This window comes from Anastrepha obliqua, chromosome 2 (assembly GCF_027943255.1).
Source record: "Anastrepha obliqua isolate idAnaObli1 chromosome 2, idAnaObli1_1.0, whole genome shotgun sequence".
In the NCBI taxonomy this organism is placed as follows: Eukaryota; Metazoa; Arthropoda; class Insecta; order Diptera; family Tephritidae; genus Anastrepha; species Anastrepha obliqua.
This window is the reverse complement of record NC_072893.1, coordinates 58870746-58894591: the sequence shown is the minus strand read 5'-3', so window position 1 is coordinate 58894591 and position 23846 is coordinate 58870746. Positions and strand designations below refer to the sequence as shown.

General features: G+C 35.0%; 1 protein-coding gene across 1 annotated transcript in view; it reads left to right on the top strand.

Moving 5' to 3' along the window:
• LOC129238023 (uncharacterized) overlaps positions 1-23846 on the top strand; it is a 69427-nt gene that overhangs the window by 12772 nt on the left and 32809 nt on the right. Inside the window, exon 2 of the mRNA XM_054873054.1 lies at positions 17451-18616. Coding sequence (XP_054729029.1) covers positions 18491-18616 — 126 coding nt within the window. The 5' untranslated portion in view covers positions 17451-18490. The remainder of the gene's footprint in view (positions 1-17450; positions 18617-23846) is intronic.

Genomic DNA, 23846 nt, shown 5'->3' with positions numbered 1-23846 from the left:
AAAAGTAATTACATAAGTTTTATGTCTCAAAATCGCGCTGTGTATTTTGTGGGATCATCTCGGCTATTATGAACAGTAGCATTGAGTAGCGAGTTAATGGCAAAACGATTACAATACAAGGAAAGACTTGGCAGAGCGATTTTCCAAGACTGCAATGCCTGGCCACATGTTGGTTGTAGTAAATTGTGACAACACTAAATGGAAAGTCTTCCACCCAAATATTGCTCTTTCCGATTCCCACGTATTCCGATCGACGAAGTGTTGATTTCAATATGGGAAACGAGGATAAAGAAGTTTGAAGGCGTAGAAGTAGTGTCATCACTGGCTGAAGATCCATGTCAGATGCAAAAGGAAATACCAATCAAGTATCGATTACCCACGAATTGAAGTAGATACCATGAGCGCCATTTCCGACACTTCTAGGAAAGAGGTTAAAAATTAGGTGAATCGCCTCAAAAGATGTGATATTTTACTGAAAAGGAGATACTTTGCGAAATTTATGTGCTACCAAGGTAAGGTAGGAAAAAACGAAAAGGCTATTTTAGTTTGTGATCGGCAAAGCTTTTAAGAACCAGTGAGTAGTGTGAACTTGAAACTTTAACTTTAAGCAGCGATTTTCTATTTATTTGCACATCCGAAAGCTAATTTATTTTTGCTTAAGTAATTCAAAATTCTTTCGCAAGTGAGCGAATATTTAAATTTCGTTTTCTTTTAACTCCAAATTTCTATTTTATTTAAGCCTATACGTTGGCAACAGTATTTTTAGTTAAGGTTAATACACTGCCACTGAGTTCTATGTACTCCATTCTTCCTCAAGCCAGGCCAAAACTTTGTTATTTGTTTCAACATCTAAGTTGTTAGTTTCATTCGCTGAGGCGAATGTACGGCCATGTGTTGAACGAACGGAACGGAATGAATTTCTAAAGAATTCATAGCGGAAGAAGGAAAATGTCTCATAATATTACAATTAAGGCACTGAATGAGAGATAGAGAGGGAGAGCGCTCGCAAACGCTTAGAAGAGAGTTAAAATTAATGTTTATAAATGTACGTATGTAATGTCTTCGCTTATAAAGTAAATGCATCGCTTGCAGAAGAGTAACTTTTCGTGAGCTGAGCGTTTGGGGCCGGCCAATATGTGGAGCATGCCAAAGTCAGTACTGAGAATCATATTCGGTGAGACCGGCAGGTGAGCGTTCGTTCGCGTTGCTACGAGAGCCAATAAACACGGCGTGTTGCTGCAATTTCAATTCATTTTCCAATTTATTATGATTTTAGTTTTTCGCATTCCGATTTAATATACAAGTACATGCGGATATTGTATTTATGTGTATGTGTGTATAAATGTTTGTTTATGTTCGCTCATTCCGTTTCATCTCGTTTCGTTGAGGATTTACGTAAATACTTATGCATACATTCATATGTATGTATGTACGGTATGTATGAATTTATTTTAAGTAAACCAGTAGGCAACTTTGAGGCCACCGATTGGCGTCCGTGTGTTCAGGAGCGCGCGGGAATGCTTTAAGGGTATACTCATACATGTACATTTGTGTGTATTCATTACGTATACGTATTTCATATAGTAGTGCTTGTGTGTATGTTTGTGTGTGTGTGGGTACTTAAAGCAAACAGAGCCATTAAATATTAAAAAGAAAATAATACGGAGCAGAAAATTTTTGTGTGAACAGTTGTGGCAACCGCTGCGATTGAGGATGTGATTTAGATGGAGGTAGATTGGTCTTAGATTGGGTTTGGGGTTAGGGGGGCAGTTGGCAAGTAATGAACACATTCACCAGCTTCGGTGAAAAATTATACGCATACAAAGCTGATGTGTAGACATGGAGTCAAATCACTATTTTGTAGATTTTCTCAGCGGTATGAAAATGTGTGAGTGCAAGTTAGTTTTTACGTGTGATATGTGTATGTATGTACATATGTTTGTTTGTATGTACATATGTATTTGTAGTAAAATAATATGTTAATCTGTACTTTGTGAATTTTATTTAGGATCAAGCCCACTCGAAAATAATTAAAGAAATTAGCATCTTTCAATATTAAACGTTTACAAATATATGTACATATGTATGTATGCATGCATGTACATACATGTAGTTATGATCTTTGTTTCTAAAACTTTGGATTACCACATAGGATCGATAGTGGCACGCAGAATATAATACATAAATGTGTATATACATACAGTGGCACAGTAAAGTCTACATACCCCATTGAAAAGCGAGGTTTGGAGATTTCTGTGAACATTGTAGCATTAAAATATATTCTAAAGAAATCCAATCTAACAACAAACAATAAATTTTAACAAAAAAATTTTAATCCAAAAATATTTATTAACAAAAACAAACAAAATTCATTTTCCAAACACAGAAAAGTCTGCATACTTTGTAAAAATAATGTGTTTCACTTAAAAGGAAATAAAAAGACAACAGAATTAATACTTGGTGGGTCCGCCACGACTTTCTAGAACAGCATTTAATCTATTTTGCATGGAATTTACCAATACTTTTGTGTAATTATTCGAAATTAAATTCCACTCTTCAAGTAAAGCATTTTTAAGGTCCTGTTTATTTTTAATTGTCCTTTTCCTAATGCGACGATCCAATTCATCCCATAAATTCTCTATGGGGTTCAAATCCGGTGACTGGGGTGGGGAATGAAGTTGATGGGGCACATTATATAGTAGCCATTCTTTGACAACACCAGCGGTATGTTCTGGGTCGTTATCTTGCTGAAAGTACCAACCCGCCGTAAGACCCAGTTTACTCGCGGATTGCTTCAAATTATCTTTGAGAATGTCCAAATATACCATGCGATCCATATTAATATCAATAAATGTTAAATTACCCACCCCAGCCGCTGACATGCAGCCCCAAACCATTATGGAGACACCACCGTGTTTCACCGTAGGAAGCAAGTTTTTGGGCAATAATGCTTCATTATTTCGACGCCATACTTTTTGTTTGCCATCATAGCCAAACAAGTTGAACTTGCTTTCGTCACTAAATAAAACATTAGTCCAAAAATCTTCGTATGCATCAATATATTTCTTAGCAAATTCGACTCGTTTCTCCATATTTATTTTGCTGATGAATGGCTTCTTTCGAGGCATACGGTTGTGGATTCCATTGCTTCTCAATAAATGTCTCACTGTTTCTGGATGCACTGAAACAATATCCTGATTTTTCAGGGTTTTTGCAATTTCTATTGCTGTTATTCTTGGATTTTCTTGCACGTCTAACAATATTTTTCGTTTAGCACGAGGAGTCAGTTTAGGTGGGCGACCACTTCTTGGTTTGTTTTGTACACAATTAGTGTGATTATATTTCCGAATAATTGTTTGAATGCTTGATTTTGGATGTCCGACCAGTTCTCCAATCTCTCTTAAAGATTTTTTTCCTTATAATATTTCACAATTAGCTCACGTACTTTAACACAGATTTCTTTACCCATTTTGGTTAAATTAACACAGCTACAATATTAATATCGAAGAACTAAACTTCTTTCTAACTAACGGTATCTAGTAAAGACGCCTGAAGTGATCTGTAGCACTGTTTGAGTACAGAACTGCATTTTGTGTACTCCACTACAAAGCCGTATGCAGACTTTTCTGTGTTTGGAAAATGAATTTTGTTTGTTTTTGTTAATAAATATTTTTGGATTAAAATTTTTTTGTTAAAATTTATTGTTTGTTGTTAGATTGGATTTGTTTGGAATATATTCTAATGCTACAATGTTCACAGAAATCTCCAAACCTCGCTTTTCAATGGGGTATGTAGACTTTACTGTGCCACTGTATGTATATGCAGCACATTTTCTTTACTGTTTTTGAATTACTACCCTGTTTTCTTCTTTCAAATGTATTCAATATTGTTCGTTCCCTTACTTATGAATAAATAAGCATAGTAAAATAGAAACTCAATTCATAAATCTAAACATTACGGTTGTGTAAGTGAAATTATATTAAATGATCTCTCTCATTGAAAGTCGGACATACATACAATTTATTCGAACTCACGTGAATTTTTTACGGTTAGAATTATTTTTACTCAATTATTTAGTTTCTCATAAGCCACCAAATTGCGATATTCCTTTGGCTTGTCAACTTCTTTTTCACGTAATATCAAACAATCTACTTTGAACTCGTTATTTACCTCTATTCAAAAGATAAAAGAGAGCGCAAAATTGCCAATTTAACACATTGATCACCTTATACTTTGTACTTCCTGCGGTGTCACGTGGCCCGAAGGCGTACTGCCAGCATCTTCTTGTGTTCTCGTTTTTCTCAATGTTGTCGTTGACTGTAGATTACAAACTTACTATTGCAAGGTGTGTGAACACAGCGCGACCTTTAAAAGGGAATTCACAAAGTTCAAATATCAAAATCTGCTCTGTATGAACTCAGTCTAATGAAACTTGCCAAATATAGGGAAATCAAATTGGTATCATTGAAAAGAGTGTTTTTTACCAGTTTTATGAGGTATAACCATACTCGCTAAGGGCGAAGCTTACTCGATAACTTTGCTGTTGGTTTCACATGCAAATTTTTCGTCTATTTAGTATTCACTTAAGAATTTATTTCATGCTTACACATTTTAGTTCATTAAATACATACATATATTAATAGAAATAAATTATTAAACGCTGTGAGCAAAATTTGACGAGTTTCAGAGAAAGACTAATTTAAACGTTTCGTACATGCTCTATGAGATTAAAAAAAAATTCATAAAATATTGAAAATCGTGTTAAAACAAAACAAAACGTGTAAAAAAGATTTTTATTCTTTTTAACTCGTGTTAAATCAAGTTCATGTAAAAAGAGAATTAGGTCTAAGTAGATTTCGAGGGATGAAGAGGGACAAGAATAAATAAGTTCAACGGGGAATTGAAAAGAACTCTACACTTCTGCGTCTAAATTTGTCACAGCTCTAAAAATAATTTTAAGAAATCGTCAGAAGATTAAATAGTAAAGGATTAATACTTTTCAAAGAAAGCGCGACTTGAAAATGCTCGAAAAAAAATTTTCACATAATGATTTTAATATTTAGAAGGTTCGTTTTATGAGAGTGCGGAGAAGTCGGGCGTTATTGGGAAATTGAAATTGTATCGAAATAAGGACTCAAAGCATAAATTGCTGTTGGTAATGTGTTTAGGTCTCAATAATTGTCTTAAATTGATGGCGGCATCCAGCGACTAATTGAAAAGTTTTGACAAATTATTTGTTTCTTATTTAATTTTAGTAATTTTCTATGAAAATATAGTTCATTCTCCAACAAAAACCATATAAATTCTGGTTTCAAAACAAAAACAGTTTTTTAAATTTTATCAAAATTTCCAACTATTTGATCAAAATTTCGAGTACGCAGTGTTATAGCCCATTGCATTTTGGGCTAATAAGGTCTAAGTTTGAAGTGGCACAAAAATCGCGCTGATTTTTCAAATTTGTTTGATTTATTTGGTGGTGGTCTTGTGAGTTTTCTCCATTTAACGAATGCTCGGATTTTTCCCCTTGGTCGAAAAATGTTACTGAAGAATGCATATAGTTTCGTATGATTTTGTTTAAATAAAATTCACTTTTGAACGCTGTAGCACACAACTGAAATTCGTTTGAGGCAGCACTGCTGAGAATGTCTGAGCTAAAATACTATGTATGTATATGAACTGGTGTATTGATGTTCAAGAAGATTGTACTGAATAGTATGTACGAGTATTTCAAATAAAGTGTATTTTAAACCATAAAATTGTAGTTTCCTTTTCGAATAGTAAAACTTATTGAGTAACCTAGTATTAAACAACAACATATTCCTATAACTATAAGTAAAGTTTTAGGATACGGGTGCATATTAAGCTGCCAATATACCGGCCATCAAGGAAGGACGGAAGGATTTAAATTTCTTAGATGAATGCAAAATATCTCAAGAATATTGTGTCGAAATTTCACATTGGTCGGAACAGAGTGAGTTTTTGAGTGCCTGTTGCTCCAGGTTGGGGTTCCATACTTACCCGTAAAATTTTAAAGAGTTTTTCTGAAACTTGTTACTTTTTGAAGTCCGTATACGCCAGGCGGCCGCCGTAGCTGAATGGGTTGAACGAGAGAACGTAAGTTCGATTCTCGGTGAAACACCAAAAGTTTTTCAAAAAAAAAAAAATTTAGAAAAATGCATGCAATTTTTATTTAAATCGATAGTACAGTCCATATAATTTAATGTTTGAGGAGTATTTCATGCAAATGCTGACCGCGATTCAAATAATCCATCTGCTTAGTCCAATGTTGGCATACTCTTTCAAATGTTTCTGCCGGTATCTCACATATAAATGCTTTAATGTTGTCTTCCAATGCGTTAATTGAAGCTGGTCCCGAACGTGAAATAAAATGTTCACCGAACTCGCCTCTCAACAAGTCCATTGTTACGCGTGTTGTGTGGCATGTGGCACCGTCTTGCTGAAACCAAATGCCATGCAAGCCAAGTTCTTGCATTTTGGGCAAAAAAAAGTTGTATATCATTTCACGCTAGCGCTCACCATTCACAGTTACGTTACGATTCGCAGCATCTTTGAAGAAGTACGGTCCAATGATACCTCCAGCCCATAAACCGCACCAAACTGTGACCTTTTCAGGATATATTGGTAGCACTTGCAATTTTTCTGGCTGATCTTCACTCCAAAATCGACAATTCTGCTTATTTACGTACCCATTGATCCAAAAATGAGCTTCGTCGCTGAACACAATTTTTCGATAAAAAAGTGGATGTTCGGCCAACTTTCCAAGAGCTCATTCACCAAAAATTCTGCGTTGCGGTAAGCCGTTCGGCTTCAATCCTTGCACCAGCTGTATTTTGAAAGGCTTCACACCTAAGTCCTTTCGCAAAATTTTCCACGTTGTTGAGACACAGGGGTCCAATTGCTGCGAACGGCGACGAATCGAATTTGATTTTGAATTTTTCGACTATTAATCGACCATATCACGTCTCATGTTATCTCAATGGATTTTCGAATATCGAAAAATTCGCAAACATGGAAACTTCAAAGTGCGATATCTCAGTGAAAAATAAAGATATTTAAGCAAACTCAACGGCATTTAAAAGAGGAAGACTTTTTTGCACTTTTAAGTTAGGATATCTCAAAATCCTGACGTGATAGAGCAATTTAAGCCCCGGATTCGGATTCTACGCAAAAAATTACTTCGGAAATGACACTATACTTTTATAGAACATTCCGAACCCATTTTTTGCAGACCTGTGCAATTGATGGCCATCATTAACACGGGCCGATACAGCTGCGATATTTTCTTTAGTTTGCACTATACGTAAGCGTGTTGGTGGTTTGATGTCCAATAATGTAAATTTGGTTATAAATTTAGTCCCAATAGCTCGAATAGCCGCTTCAGTGGGTCGATTAAACTGACCATTAAATGGAAGAAGCGCGCGATAAACTTTCTCAACAGAACACGCATTTTTATAATAAAATTCAATGATTTGCAAGCGTTGTTCGTTTGTAAGACGATGCATGGTTAAATTATAGACCAAACTGAAGATGTTTGACAGTGAAACAAAACACGAAACGTGCGTCAGCTGTTTAAACCAACTGTTTAAAAAAATAATAGCTAAAAAATCACCCGTTATATACGCCATAACTAAAAATCGTTTTGAAATTTTGTACAGCACTTTTTCTGTACATAAATTACTAGGTATTCCCTGTATTTTGTAATTTTAATCTAATCTTATTGATTTTAGAATAAGAAAATAGCCAATTTTTTTTAGTGAAAGTCAGTTTTGTCAAGTTTGTTCTTAGTAGTGGTAAGATTTGTAGGAAACATTGTCATATTATCAAATACACTGTCCCAAAGATGCGATTTCTGCTTTAAATCAAAATCATGTTCGAGTCCAATCAATACCTGCCTATCTCATTTGCGTTTTTTTTGTTTGGGAGATCGGACGCTATTCAGAAGCTTTTGTTCTGAAGTCCTTTTTTGATAATCTTATTGTTGTTGAATTATCGTATAGTATTCGAAACCTTCATTTAGAGTAGTTTTTATGTTCTGAACACTTCATATTCTTTTTACTCAACAAAATTAAATTTAAATTTAAATTAAATTCTATAACAATAAAGTGAAAGCTTAAAGTGTCTCAATATTTTCGTTGATTTTTTATAATTTTTTTCTTGACGGTGTTGGGGGCATTTTCCTATTTAAAAAAAAAACTGTTGTCCATCGTTGAGATAGTAAAAATTTTTGCATCTAGAAGTTTTTGTAATGCCACACTCACTAATGAGCGGGTAAAGCTTTTTTTCACCCTAAAAATGTAGTCATAATCGTTAATAAAACTTGAGCTTGGGTCAATGCTTGAATTATTAGGCGTGTGGTTAATCATTCTTTAAGGATATGTGGATTTTAATCCTGAATTAAATATTAAGTAATATCAGTTTCAAAGTTCTATGCATCCTGGTTTATTAATTATGAAATATTTCCTAATACGAGGTGTGTTCAAAAAGTATCGCGAATTTCGAATTTTCGCAGGTTACGTATATTCAAATTTCGATTTTTTTTTTAGCGATATGTTGGTACTCCTGTCTCTCACTCATGGCGACGAGTTCGGCCATTTTGAATGTTCAGTTAATTGTTGACAGCTGCTTTGTTTGCACGTGTTTCGGCTCGTCTTCGATTTTTACCTATTCAAAAAGATGGATCAAAGAACCTGTATCAAATTTTGTGTGAAAAACGAAATTAAGTGCGCGGATGCATTCCGAATGTTGACTGTGTCATACGAAGAAGCTACTTTGGACTAAAACAACGTTTGCCGGTGGTACAAAATGTTCTTAGAAGGCCGAGAAGATGTGAATGACGAAAAGCGTGCCGGACGACCGAGAACTTCAACAACAGACGAAAAAATTGACGAAGTGAAGAAAATGGTATTGGCCAATCGTTGAATCACCGTTAGAGAAATTGCTGAGGTCCTAGACATATCGATTGGCTCGTGCCATTCGATTTTTCAATGATTTGGCCATGAGACGGGTCGCCGCAAAATTCGTACCAAAACTGCTCAATTTCGACCAAAAGCAGCATCGCATGAACATTGCTAATGAGATGTTGGACTCTGTCCGTGACGAGCCAAATTTGCTCCAGAGGGTCATAACTGGTGACGAATCGTGGGTTTATGATTATGACGTGGAAACCAAAGTTCAATCATCTCAATGGAAGCTCCGCACGAACCAAGACCGAAAAAAGCGCGCCAAGTTCGGTGGAATGTAAAAGTTTTGCTTACCGTTTTCCTCGATTGCAGGGGCGTTGTGCATCATGAGTTCTTGCCCCAGAGTAAAACGGTCAATACGGAATATTACCTGCAAGTTATGCGCAACTTGCGCGAAGCAATCCGCCAGAAACGCCCTGATTTGTGGAAGCACACAAATTGGCTCTTGCATCACGATAACGCCTCTGCTCACACATCGTTGTTTGTGCGCGACTTTTTGGCCAAAAACAATACACTAATGCTGCTACAGCCACCGTATTCCTCAGATCTGGCCCCCTGTGACTTTTTCTTGTTCCCGAAACTGAAGAGGCCCATGAAAGGACGACGCTACGCTACGATTGACGAGATAAAGACGGCATCGAAGGAGAAGCTGAACAAGATAAAAAAAATTATTTTTTGAAGTACTTCGAATATTAGAAAAAACGTTGGCACAAGTGCATAATATCTCAAAAATAGATATTAAAGAATAAATAAATATTTTTTGAAAAAACAAAAAATTCGCGATACTTTTTGAACACACCTCGTATACATCATTGAGTAATAGTGGCAAACTTGTAAAAAAAAATCTTGTTCCTATAATTTTTACGGACTTCTTATTCAATTTGTTTCAGATTATCAGTGAGAAGGTGGCAAATGTACCTACATATATGTATTTATTTGTATATTAGTTGTTGTGTTGCCATGGTAATTTGCAAAAGTCATGCCAAGTTGTTTGCACTTATTTGTGAACTCTCCTAATACAAATATGTGCAGTACAAATTTGCTCAACTCCTTTGAGAAATCTTTCAATCAATTGGAAAGCTGTAACTAAGACGACTAAGCCATATCTTTTTGCTGTTGTACACAATTAGGGTATTCACAAGGGCGTCGTATTGTTGTACGTCAAAAACTTTAAGTAGCTAAAAATATATTTAGGGGTTTCGCAAGGTACCGTGTTATGAATTTGGTACTGGTTTGGGGTCCTCTAAAAATTTATTTAACTTTATGACATTTATTGTGAACCTAATTATGTACAAAACAAAATATAAAAATAAAAAAAAAATATAAAAATATAAAAAAATAATATAAAAATTAAAAAATATATAAAAATATAAAAAAATTATATAAAAATATAAAAAAATAAAAAAGTGTAAAAAAATGAAAAATATAAAAAAAATAAAAAAGTTAAAAAATAAAAAAGCTAAAAAAAAAAAAGAAAAAAGAAATAAAGGAATAAAAAAAGAAATAAAAAACAAAAAAGAGAAAAAATAAAAAATAATAAAAGAAATCAAAAAAAAAAAAATTAAATAAAAAAAACGTAAAAAATAATATAAAAAAACTGGTGTCCAATTTTTTTGGCTATTGGAAAAATTTAGGGTTTAGCATCAAGAAAAAAACTTTTTGGGCCATCCTAATGCAATACATCCATATGTATGTATGAATGAATATGAGTATTTGTGCGAAAATATGCTCGTTTTGTCCATTCCCTGCATTGTATCACCTATCAGTTTAGGATTGTTGATTAAATTTGTTCAACTCGAATCGTTATTAAAATTAAATTGTTATCTAAGCATGCATATTTATTCGTAAATACTCGTAAACAAATATCACATCATATGTACACATGTATGTGCTTATACTTACGGACTGAATCATTTCTGATAAATATTCACATTTTTTTCATAACAAAGTTTTTTTGTTGGTATGTATGTACCTAGCGTTCTTGACGAAAAATAGCTAATATTACACGATAGACTAAAGTTTTTTAACAAATATTTTGCATATACATAATGCTCCATAGGTATATTACTAGTCCAAAGAAATGCCATTGTTTGTGATCAAATTATTATATAGCAATTTAAAACTTAAAGTTACTATTAATTTTCAGTTTTCAAAACCAATTAATAGCTGCTCTTCCTCATCAGTGAAATGAAAACGGCTGCGTTATTTATTTACATTTATTTTATTACCATCAAAGTAGTCTCTAAAGAAGAAGAAAAGTCACATGATGACTTATATGAATGAGCTTTCATTCTAGTAGTGATGAAGCCACGACTTGTTTTAGTAGCACACCGATTATTGATGGTCCACTTCATTTTGATATCATATTTATTAATCTATAGCTTAGCATAGACCGCCGTTGTCGAGTCGGTTCGTGTGTGACTACCATTCGGTAGCGCTCGGGTATGAAACACCAAATGATAAAAGTAGTTTTTTCACATAGCGTTCGTCCCTCGGCAGGCTATGACAAACCCTCGAGTGTATTAATACCATGAAAAAGCTACTGCGATTTGGAGGCGGCATAAAACTGCATATCCCCCCATTTGTGCAAAAACATGAAGGCGCGCACCACAAATAGGAGTAGGAGTTTGGCCAAACACTCAATTATTATTGTGTCTTGCCACCGCTATTGACGTGTCCGATAAATTTTTGGCCCAGAGCAAGCATTTCTTGGCTTTGCTTGAAAGCTGCTCAAGCTGCTGTTTGAGTAAAAAATTCAGCATCTTCGGCACAAGCTGCCTTCCAACTCGTCTTATACTCAAAACATCGGGGATAACGCTATGCACCGATTCAAACAATAAAGTAATATTTGCTTGATGTTCACACTCGATCTTCGAATAGAATTTCCTTAACCAACAATAAATCATTCCCACGACAGTCGATACTACGTAACTTAACATCTCGACACTAAATTTTTGGTAAATTTTAATGAAATTGCCAATGGAGATAGCGAATTGAATGAAGTTGGCAATTCTCGTTATGAAATACTTAAAGTCATATATTGCCAATATCTGTGAAGCAAAAAGCTGCCATTTTGCATGTTTGACAGTCATTTTGATATTTTTTTGCGGCGCTCACATTGGCAGCATCTTTGAAAATTCTAGTTTTCCAGACTGTGCATTTCCTTTCTTTGCAAAAAAGGATTCACACAGAATCTCGGCGTCCTTCTTGCCTCTTCATCTTATAAATCAAAGAATCAGGAGAGGAGGACGACAACTTACCAGCTTACTTTACAATATTTTCAATATGACGTTAACATAATATGGCAATGCTCAAACTTAAAATATTGCCCTCACGATTCAATCAAATTGACAGTTATTATAAAATGAACAATTGAGTGTCGAGATATTGAGTTACCAGAACGATCCGGATTTACATCCTAGCTAAGGACTCTCACTCCAACAGCATGCCTCAAACATTTATGGGAAATGTTTATGCTGTTACAACAACAACAATCAAATAGGCTTCTGGTAATAAGTCTGCATCTCTTGCGAATCTAAGTAAGCTCTGAAGCTCTAACCCCGAGAGACATTCTAACCTCTCATATTGTAGAGCTCCTAAACATATCATTCGGGTTCTAGCTAATGCAGAACCAGAACGTAGAAGGTGTTCAAGAGTTTCTCTCTCTTCTAGTTCATTGCAAAATCTGCAGCTATCATTGCTTGTAATTCCCATCTTGTATGCGTGGCCTGCAAGTATACCTACGATAGTTCTGATTTCCTTTCTAGACAGGGCTAGTATGAATCTGGCGTATTTGTCTGCATTCTGTGTACACATGATTTTCGCGGTTTTGCAAGTGTCCATCCGTACTTTCATGTGCGCAGTGATGTCATTGTATACCGTATTTATAGGTTTCAGTATGTCGTTTTCTTGTTCGAATTGTATGTAAACAGCACTTTTGGCAATCTCATCTACAAGTTCGTTTCCGCAATGTCCTTATGTCCGGGTACCCAATAGATGTTTAAGGGGGTCTTCTGGTCTCGAGGCCCTGAAATGAAGGGTTTTTTTGGGGATTGATTGTGACAAATCCTGTGAATATTTAAAAAAATTTTTTTTTTATTTTAAAGGTACATGTCTTGGCTTTTAAAAAATGGTTTTGACTTTGAAAAAAATTAACACCCGCGACCTTGAAATGGCGCTGAAGACGTCCACCTCCAAACGAAACAGGTCTCCATTTTGGTCACGGTTTTTCCACCTGGGTAATCAGAAAGCAAAAATTAGATATGCGTTGTCTTCAGAGTTGCCCTGGTTAAGTTTTCCCGTGACAGATTTTTTTTTTTTTAATTTTTTTCAAAAGTTATGCAACAATTTGCAAAAAAAATTTTTTTTTGCTCATTTTTTGAACTTTAAAAGGTTATAAAAATGGAATGAAAAAAAAATTTCAAAAATCGTACACGGGGAAACTTAGCGGTAAGTTTTCCGAACCTTTTAAGACCAAAACCATTGAAATCGGAGTATAACTACTATGAAAAGTGTGACCAAAATGCTTAATAAACACGTTTTTCGGGGAAACGCGTTTAAAGATAAAGTTTATGATAAAACGGCCGGAGGAGGGTACACTTCGGTGCCCAGAAAAATGTGAAAAAATGCGATTTTCAAAAAATCCTTTCTGTGGCGTATTCTCGCATACACATACAACAAAATTATGCAAAAAAAAAACTCGATTTTTTTTTCGCTGGAGACCAGAAGACCCCCTTAACCGTCTGTCTGCGGCTAGTCTCTCTATGGCTTCCCTGGTCCTAAGAACGTTTTTAGATGAAATTTCATATGAGTTTATTGCCTTTATTGTCGCTTGACTGTCAAAGTATATATTTATGTTTTAGTTGCTCGATGTCCTTGCTAGTGCTATTTCTGCAGCCTTTCCTACCGCATAGACTTCTGCTTGAAAAACACGACAATAGTCAGGGGCTTAATTGGTCGCCTGATGTCCAGTTCAGTTTCGAGACGTCGATAAATATGGTAAGCGTATTGGGGCTAGGTTTCATACCTCTTTTCCACCCCTCTTCTTCTATTGTTGTTCGGAATCTCTTCATCCAATTCTATTTCGGAGTCATATAGTCCGTATTGGTCCGATAACTCATACCTATTGAGCTATGTCCGAATATTTTATAGGTTAATTCACCCGTTGCGTTAAGTCTTGCGGCAGATCTAGCTGCTAGACCTTCTGCCGCAATGTCAATCGGTGGTAGGTTGAGTATTCTTTCAAGTGCTGCCGTCCGATTAGTTTTAATTGCCCTGTCGTGCAAAGGGCACCAAGACGTTGAATACTTTCCATAGGTGTTTTGTGTGCCATTTTTCTCAATGCAGTCCACCACACTAGAGCACCATAGAGTAATATTGGCTTTACTACAGCTGAATACCACCAATACATTATTGAAGGACCCCATGTAACTCCCAGCATTCTTTTACATGGATATAGTGCATTACTGGCCTTTTTCTTCCTTTTCAATATATGGTGCTTCCATTATAGTTTGCTATCCAAAATTACTTCAACGTACTTTGCGTGGTCTTTAAGAGTCAGTTCTACGCCGCTTAGCTTCGGGGGTGCCAATTCGGGATCTTGTACCTTCTAGTAAAAAGTATCATATCCGTTTTATCGGCGTTTATCCAAAAGCCTGTCTGAGTTGCCCATTGAAGCACTGTTGCGAGTGTACTATTCATTATGTCGTAAGATTATCTTAAAATCGTAAACAAATTTTGCAGATAATAAAAAAAGAGAAACTGCTTAATAAATTTCTTCAAATGTGTGAAAGAAATTCATATAAAAATATAAAATAAACTCAAACTGAATTTATTTTATTTTATTGAAAAATAATATATATTTTTTAATCATTATCGTTATCTGATGGTTTGCACCGTTTGCAAAGTGGTTCCCAATTCACCTTCATCATCAGAAGAGACCGTCTCTGCAATATACATATATTTGCGGTAAAGGCGACGGATTTTCACAAACTTTTCTGACAATGTAATGGGTAATTAAACTTAAACCGCACAACATGAAAATCGCATAAAAATAATCCACATAAAACGGGATACAAAGCACACAGTTAAAAACAGATTTTATGAATATCTCAAGCGCAGTTTTGGGTAATTTTTCCATAAATGGTAAATGTTGAACAAATGACTTCCTCGGTCAACTCAAAATTATATCGTTTAGCAAATCCGAATTCTATTAAATGGTATATCTGCTGATCCTACTTATAACTATGATAATATTTTTTATTAACCAATCTAGCATTCTTAACCTGGTATTATGTTCCTTATTTATGAGAACCGGTTAATGGAAGCAACTAGCCTTTTTACGTGGTTTCATGCTGATCGACAGCGGTTTGTTTTTTGGGAGACATTCTTTTTAATTTATTCTATCAATAATACAAAGGAGGCAAAGTGAATGCCCTTCATACCCACATACATACGTTCATATCTAACGGGTGTTTTTTTAGACTTGTAGACAGGGATTTCCTTGAAAATGACTCTCCAAGTAAATCTTTGCTTTAGACATTTCTCTTAAGAATATTCTGATAAATTACCATGCAAAGAGTTTTATCCGAACAAATTAAAAAAAAAATTAAAAAAATATATAATTTTTAATTTCTTAAAATTAAATAATTAAAAAAAAGACGAAATTATTAAATAAAGAAATTGATTGTTAAATTAAACTAAATGAATTACATTAAAGAATTAATTTTATATTAATTAAAAATTTAAAATAATTAATAAAATGAAAAATTAATATTTTTTGAAATTTTTTTATTGCTTAAAAAAAATGTTTTTTGCAAAATTCGATTTCTGTGCCAAAGATACAGGTCCTTTCCACTTACTATGGTGCATATTGGTAAATGTACTGGACATAGGCTTGAGGTTAATATTCACCCAATACGAGCTCTTACAATGGGTACCGATAAAACATTGCCGCTGTGGAAGTTTGTAAATTTGACGAGTTTTCCAACATCTGGGTCTCTTGCCCGTCCAATACGCGGAATAAAGTTCTTGGCTCGAGCTGATGCAGGAATTGAACCTTTTAATCTTAGTTAGCGTCATAAGCTCGGTAAATGTTCTGAAACTCAAATGGAGGTTTGAACCGCCTTTTTCTGGGTGAATGTGTCTTTAGATGTGTAAACGTGCTGTTATTGACATTTGAAGAATTTTTTAATTACTGGCATGTTTCGATAAATTTGGAAGCCAACTTTCGCCGCTTTCTTATCGATATGCTGGAAGAAGTTGTAAAAACTGTATTGGTTAAATGATCTTTATAAGGCGTAATTAAGGTAACCATATGCCTAAAAATTATTCACATATATGTTCATACACACATACCATACATACATACACTACACTATAAAACACCCTTTACATATGAATAAGTTTCAATTCAGTTAAGTTTTTTCTCACAGCACACATTTTAAGTCTCTTGACTTATTCGCTGCCGTACACACTCACATACTCATACATAAATATGTGTAATTTGCCTTATATCTCAACCCATTCATTCATACGTACATACATGTCAATTTAGTTTCTTTACTTTGCTATTGTGATGGCGCATTGCTGATGATAATGTTGACGATGATTACGTTGTCGTTGTTATTAATGGTGTTATTAAAGATGAGGGGGTGTAAGCGGTGCCGGTAATGGGTAGTTGAGTTTTTGAATAGGGAACGAAACGAGCACAAATGGAATTTTTAAACTTCTGTATAAATAATTGAAATTTTGAAAGCCCACAAAGTAAATGTCGATGGAAACACCAAAGTTGAAGTCGAAATTGTCCAAAGCGGGCGAGCCAAGTCGTCGTGTAAATATAATATTTGTATATATGTATGTACGTATGTACGTAAATTTGTATGTGCATACATACTTTCCTAAGAAAACGGAATATGGAATATGGAATATGGAATAATAGCAACAATGAAATATTGTATTATACGAGTAAATAGTAATTGTGTGTATCACATAGTTGAATAGTTGGCTGGTTGGTTGGGCCTGTGCAACTTGACTTCTCATACTCGTTCATATCTATGAATTAAGTATTTGTAAAATTTTCATTGTCTCTCCGCCGCTCACCACTTCTAGTCGACACTAGGTTCCAACGAGCGTTGCTTAAAATACTTCTATTTGTTGTTTACGTCTTGCCGCTCCACTTTACTTACTGGCTCTTTCTCTTTGCCGCCAGCTGCCAGCCGCTCTGGCTTGTTTCTTTGTAATTCTTATTATTATTATGTTGATTTTTGTGTTTTTTTCTACGAGTATTATTTCTTGTTCGCATTTTATTTTCTTTCCCATTTGCCTTTTATTATAGTATATGCTGTTGCTCTATAGCTATTTATATTGTTATAGTTGTAGTTGTTGTTGTACAAAGTTTTGTTTGTTGTGGTTGTTTTTGTATGTTCATGTATATTTATTAAAAAGTTTTCATGTTCTCTACTTTTCCAGTTTTAGAGTCAGAGTCAGAGTCGGCCGGTACGTTGATTGGTTTGGTTCGTTGCGTTTTCGGATTGGTTTGATTGGATTGAATCGTATTGACTTGAATTGAATTGGCAGTTGATCAAAACGGATCAGATCATATTGGATTACTTACATACATAATTCATACATACATATGTATATGTATGTGAAGTGCGTAAAGTATTGTTCGGTGGAAAAGTGTTTGTAATAGAACGTGCTGTTGTGTGTGAAAATTTATAACAGTTTACGATTTTGTGAAAACGCAAAAAAAAAGGAATGAAATTCATAACTAAAGTATTTAGTGTAAATCACTTGATGTGTAATTGAACATTTTCGACTGCTTATCAATCGCGCAGCAGCAGCAGCAGTGGCGCATCGCACACCACACGTACCGTACGTACACCTATACGCATGCATACATCGTACAAAGAAACATATTTACGCAACACGCACGTATTCACATAAATACAAGTAAATTCTAAGGTATAAACGCACACGCGCCCATCCACCCACCAGCGCGGCCAATTTGATAAACGAATGTTTGTGACGGTGTCGTCGGTTTCGTTGACGTCGTGTCTCGTGAGTGAAGCATTGCAAACCGCATTCACACACACGCCCAAGCAAAAAGACTCGCACACATCTACATATACGCATCGGTACGCAACCATGTTATTTAGCGATTCTGAGAGAGTACTCGTATTTTACGAATTCTCCCAGCCTCTTTGAGACGTCGATTCTTACAAATTAGGAGAAGCGACAATAAGGCAAAGCAGGAGATAGGCAGCAGTAAGCAGCGGCAGCAAGTGTTCATGCCCGTGTCTCTGTATGTGCACATTGTTGGGATAAACTTGCCGTGCAACAGATTCGCGTAGTTGTGTCTTCTTGCAGCTGCCATCATCATTCTTTTCTTCGTTCTCGTTAACTTTGTTGTTGTTCGTATTCGTTGTTTTTGTTGTGGTATCATCGTGCAGAAGGGGCGCAGCGTTAAAACTAGCGCAAATGCCGCTGCGGTCGTCGCCTGCTGCAAAATGGAAACGAATAATGTGCAACTTTGCCGCATCTGCATCTCGGCGAATGTGGGCTGCACGCAAATGATTTCGATATTTGGCGAAGATTCGCTGTGGCAAAAAATCACCACTTTGGCCGCTGTTAAGGTATTTAAATGCAGACATTTAAATTAATCACATTTACGTATGTATGCATGTGTGTGTAAATACATATGTATGCATATTTAATTAATATGTTCTTATTGTATAAGTATTATTGCACTCATACATAGTCATACATACATATGTACCTACTATATATAGGCACACGCAGCTGGGTATTTTATGTGCTTTAAAAATTGGATATTACATACATTTGTGTCTTATTATATTGCATATTTAAGTATGTGGGTATATACATACATAAACGTGAGAACTTCTGTTCAAAAAGTATCCAGAGTTTCTCGTTATACAAGCCGAGTCTGAGATATTGCCAAAATATATTTTTTTCTAATCAGTTGCTCACATGCTACTTCTGGGCGCAAGTTGTTAGATATTTCGAAACTAGTTACGAATTTCGAATTTATTCGAATGGGAGAATATTTTACGTGAAAACATGTATTTTCCAAAAAAAAAAAAAATCATTTTGAAAATATGAACGGTTTAAAACGGTTTGTAACATGAATATTAATTTGCCTTGGGTCGGTTGGTCAGCTACCTCTGCGATTGACGATACAATGGAAAAAGTTAAGAAAATTGTATTCGAACATAGTTGTGTGAGTATCAAGCAAATATTTAGCGTGTTTCTTACATTACTTAGCTTAGTGTCACGATCAATTCCTACTGTAACAATCCGAATTATTTGTATGGGTGTTGACAGCACTGGTATACAACTTCTGTTTTGCTAATTGTTTGCTGTTTTGTTCATTCTTCTACAATCAAAGTTAAAACAAAATTTAGACGATTTCTTCATTTTAAGGAATATAAAGACTTGGACTCAATCGTTCAAATATTTATATGTGGATGTATTGTACACAATATTTGCTGTTTGGAATATAACATCATCGACGGTGAACGACTGCAAATAATACACTTTTTCAGGAAAACGATATTTCAATTGAATATCAACGCTATTCAAGAGTTAATCAATTCAAATATTATCAATTTACCGCTATAGTTTATGGCTAATATCGTAGGATTAAAATTTGTCAAGAAATTCATTCAATATGGAATTTATCTCAGAAATAAAAGTTTTTCTTATTTACTTCATATAACTTCAGGTTAATGTTTACATTCACTTGCCGGTGTTGCTAATTATAAAAGGCTCTGCTGCTAAACTAACAAAACAAAGAATGAAAGAACATAATGGATAATAAATTGACCCAGATCACAATCAGGATCTCACATCGTTGTTGTTGCATTTGCGTGGAAATTTTTTTTTCCGAATTCCGATCATTGATCATTGCAGCTGGGTTCCAATGTTGGTGCAAAGCGTCATGCAAAATGTTTTGGGAGTAGAGACCAGTTTGAAACGCAGCTTGTGATAGAAAGCGCAGAATATTTTCTAAAAGCAATATCATACTGCTATCGCCATATAACTGTTTTTCTTTGGTCAAAATCTTATGGAAATCATCATTACTGATGATCAGATATGGATGTATGAATAAGACATCGAACCATACCTACAATTTATGGTATGTTGCTTCTCAGACGAGCTAAAAACCGAAAACCCACCATAAAGTCCATCGAGAATTAAGGCTTTGCTTATCGCTTACTTACATTGCCGTGGTGTGGTCTACTCTGTTCTCCTTCCATTTGGCCAAACAGTACATAAGGGTTATTATGTTTGCATACTAACGCGTTTGAGAGAGAATGTTCCTCGCAAGAGGCCGGATTTGTGGAGAACTAACTCGTGATTTTTTGTTTCACTAGTTACGTCACCTTGTATGTGACTATTTAACCAAAACCAACATTAATACCGTTTGCTTTGATCCACATGTTCCTCATCTGACATGACCCACGAGTCAAGTTAACACTTCGACTGCGTCGAAATATGATCATTTCACAAAGAAACTTAAGGCGATTCCAAATGGCGTATGAAAAGTCTTTTGAATGTTAAAATAATCCTTGGAAAGTTATGGAGATAACTTCGAACTGTATGACATAAATATGAATGAATGATTGAACCCTCGTGTTATTGACAAATTTCGAGTACTTTTTGAACAGAAGTTACTCACAGTGGAAGACTTAATATGAAAAGTTCTACCTTTGATAATCTAAACAACTAAAACACATTACAGCGTAAATTACTTAATTGCGCATAAACAAGACTGTATCATTGAATTTTTTGGGGGAAAAAATCAGAAAATGTGCATAAGTGTCGCTGTGTAAAATGTTATATATGTATATTTCGAGCTTTTTCAATGAACCAGTACGAAAAAGACTTCTTATGTAGACTTTCGCTGCCTTCTCCCTTTTTGTTTCTCCATTTTTTATTTGACGCAAAAAAAATTAGAGCACATTTGCAAAATAAACTGGGCTGGCTTCTAGTTTGAGGTTATATGGCTAGGTTTTCATTCAATTTGTATAAATTTTTATTTTAAGGATAATATGCAGTTTTTCGTTAAATTTTAACAGCTTGCCGGCAACACTTTAAGTGTGGCGAGAATGTACCGTTGGTTCGTTGACGCCAATACACAGTAATAATTGATGTAGGAAATTTTTTTGGCAAAAAATAAATAGATAATGAAATTTTTTGTATTCCTAGGCTAATAGAATTTTTAGTTTAAGCTAGTTAAGAACATTTACAAAAATTATGGAAGTCAGTCACTTGGAAGGAGTACCTCCCTTGAGCCTATAGCAAAAATTTCTTTAAATATAAAAAAAGAAGATATCTTAGCGAAATTCGGTACATAAGTTACTCATATGAAAGGAACTGGCGACATTAACAACCACGCCTAGTTCTCATATAGCGGTAGTTTTCAAACACACAATAAATCAGATATTGCAATTGTTGTATTCATTTCCATGCGACCTACAAAAGAACGCCCAAAATCGGTTAAATTTTACATATTCTTACAGCTGATCCATTTTCTTAGGGGGTTTTTTGTGTATCCAGCAGTGGGACGTTTCGCTTTACTCAGGGCGACCCCATACAAGGGGAGAGCAGTACAACGAAAACAAAAACGAGGTACATGTTCTTTTCACTTATTTTGTTTTTGCAATTTGTTGGTTTGAGTGCCAAATCTGAATCAAAATACAAACAAACAACAACAGAAAAGCAGACTATTTTGCCATTGAAACCAACAAATCGCGCGAAAAAACAAATCAGCTGTTCTACTGTTACCAGTCACGATTTACACACAGAAACATCTGGAATGGAGACACTGAAAATTCTCGTTTGATGTTTCATTGGAGGTCGCACTGGCAAAGTGGTTTTTGGCAACATTCGTTGGTTTTGACATTTACTTCTTTAAGTTTGACGTGTTGACGTACTGAATATTACAGATTTTTATAGAACTTTAGATTATCTAAAGAGGCGTTTATGAACCTACTGTCCAGTACAGAAAACCAGTTGCAGCAGTGCACCTGAGCCAAATCCATTCCAAATATGTTAAAGCTAGCCACAGTTCTGCGATTTTGTGCTCAGGGATCGTACCAATTGAGTATTGGTAATGAAGGTATGCTAGGACTTGCTCAACCCACTGTGTACGATGATGCTGAAGATATTGAAGTGGAGCCAAATAACGGAGAAGTAGGAAACATAAGAAATGAAATTCTTAGAATATTATAGAAAAATCTAAAAAGTATTAAATAGAAACCTGTACGCCACAGTTTCTGTTTTATTTTTGTTATAAATTTTCTTTATTCAATTATTCGTCATTCGAAAAAAATCTGTATTTCAGTTCCTCTACGTATTTCAACCCATACCTACCAAGGGAAAATAAAAATGTATTTCTATAAACATCACAAAAAAAAAACATTATTAAGCTTAATCCATTTTGCTGCCGTTCTCACTGGTAGTCCCAAGCAATTCAGCTCCCTTGTAAATTCCTCCCATTTTTTTGCTGCTTGAACTTTGGTGCAAATCCCTTTTGGGAATTGTGGATTCGCCTTTCTAATTGTTGTTTGGTACTCACGACTTTCGACCTGCATAAAACTAACAAAATTAGTATATATTTATTATTTGGTTACTATACAATCATAAATAATCGCAAACAGCTTACACTTTAACAAGTTTTCCCACAATACGCTACACGATCGAAAGCAAAATTGCATTCGACTCTAAATTCGGTTAACAACGAAAATTTCGATAGGGTTGCACCGCTCATAATACCAAATTGACATTCGATTTTCGATCTTCGACAACCAGCGAATAATAGGGGCCTTTATAAGTTTGCTTAGCGATTGGCGATGATTTTTTTCACGTAAATCAACATAATGGACTCTTTTTCATTTATTTGTAGTAAGAAGACCGAGTCTACATAATTTTTTTCCAAGGAAAAGTGCAAACGCTGTTTATTATAATGAAATTTTGATTCGCGCATATCTTTTGAATCGTTTACGCGAACAAAATAATGTTTTCTTGAAATCGCTAAGAAAATGCAGTTTTAATAAAAACACCATTAAAATTTTGTTAATTTAAATTTCTTACATATGTATACGCCATTAAAATTTATCTGTTCCCGCTGTAGAATCCTTTAGTTACTTTACTCAGATTATTTGAGGACAAGATATTTCTTTTGAGAAAAAAACATTTTGTATTTTACTTAGTCAGACTTTGAAACTGCATCATTCGATTTTTGAATGCCAATGGTCAAAAAATGGATTTTTTGCCGCCAAAATACGCCACTATACTGCATCTTCAAAATTGCTTGCAGCCTACGTCATAGCTTGTAAAGCTGTGAGTATGGGCATTCTGTTATAAACAATAAAAAATTTAGTGTTCCATAATAATGCAAAACAAAATGTTACGAATGTGTAAGTATAGCATTTCGAAATGTATACGAAACGTAATCAAAACACGTTGCCATAGCAACCAGAGCAACGGTAATAAAGTGAATGCATTGTATTTGTATGTATGTATTGTATGTACACAATTTAAATACACTTTTAAAACTGTATACAAAGGCCGCATTGATATATTATATTTTAGAAGACAGTAACTAAGTGGCGGCCCCCGTAGCCGATTACCATACGGAAGTGCACAGGTTCGAAACCCCAGGCACGAAACATCAATTGATAGAAAAGAGTTTTTCTGAGGGCAATCGGTCCTCGGCAGACAATGGCAAACCTCCGAGTGTATTTCTGCCATGGGAAAGGCTTCTCATAAAAGCCATTTGCCGTTTGGCGTCGGCTTAAAACTGTAGAACCCTCCATATGTGGAACAACATCCAGA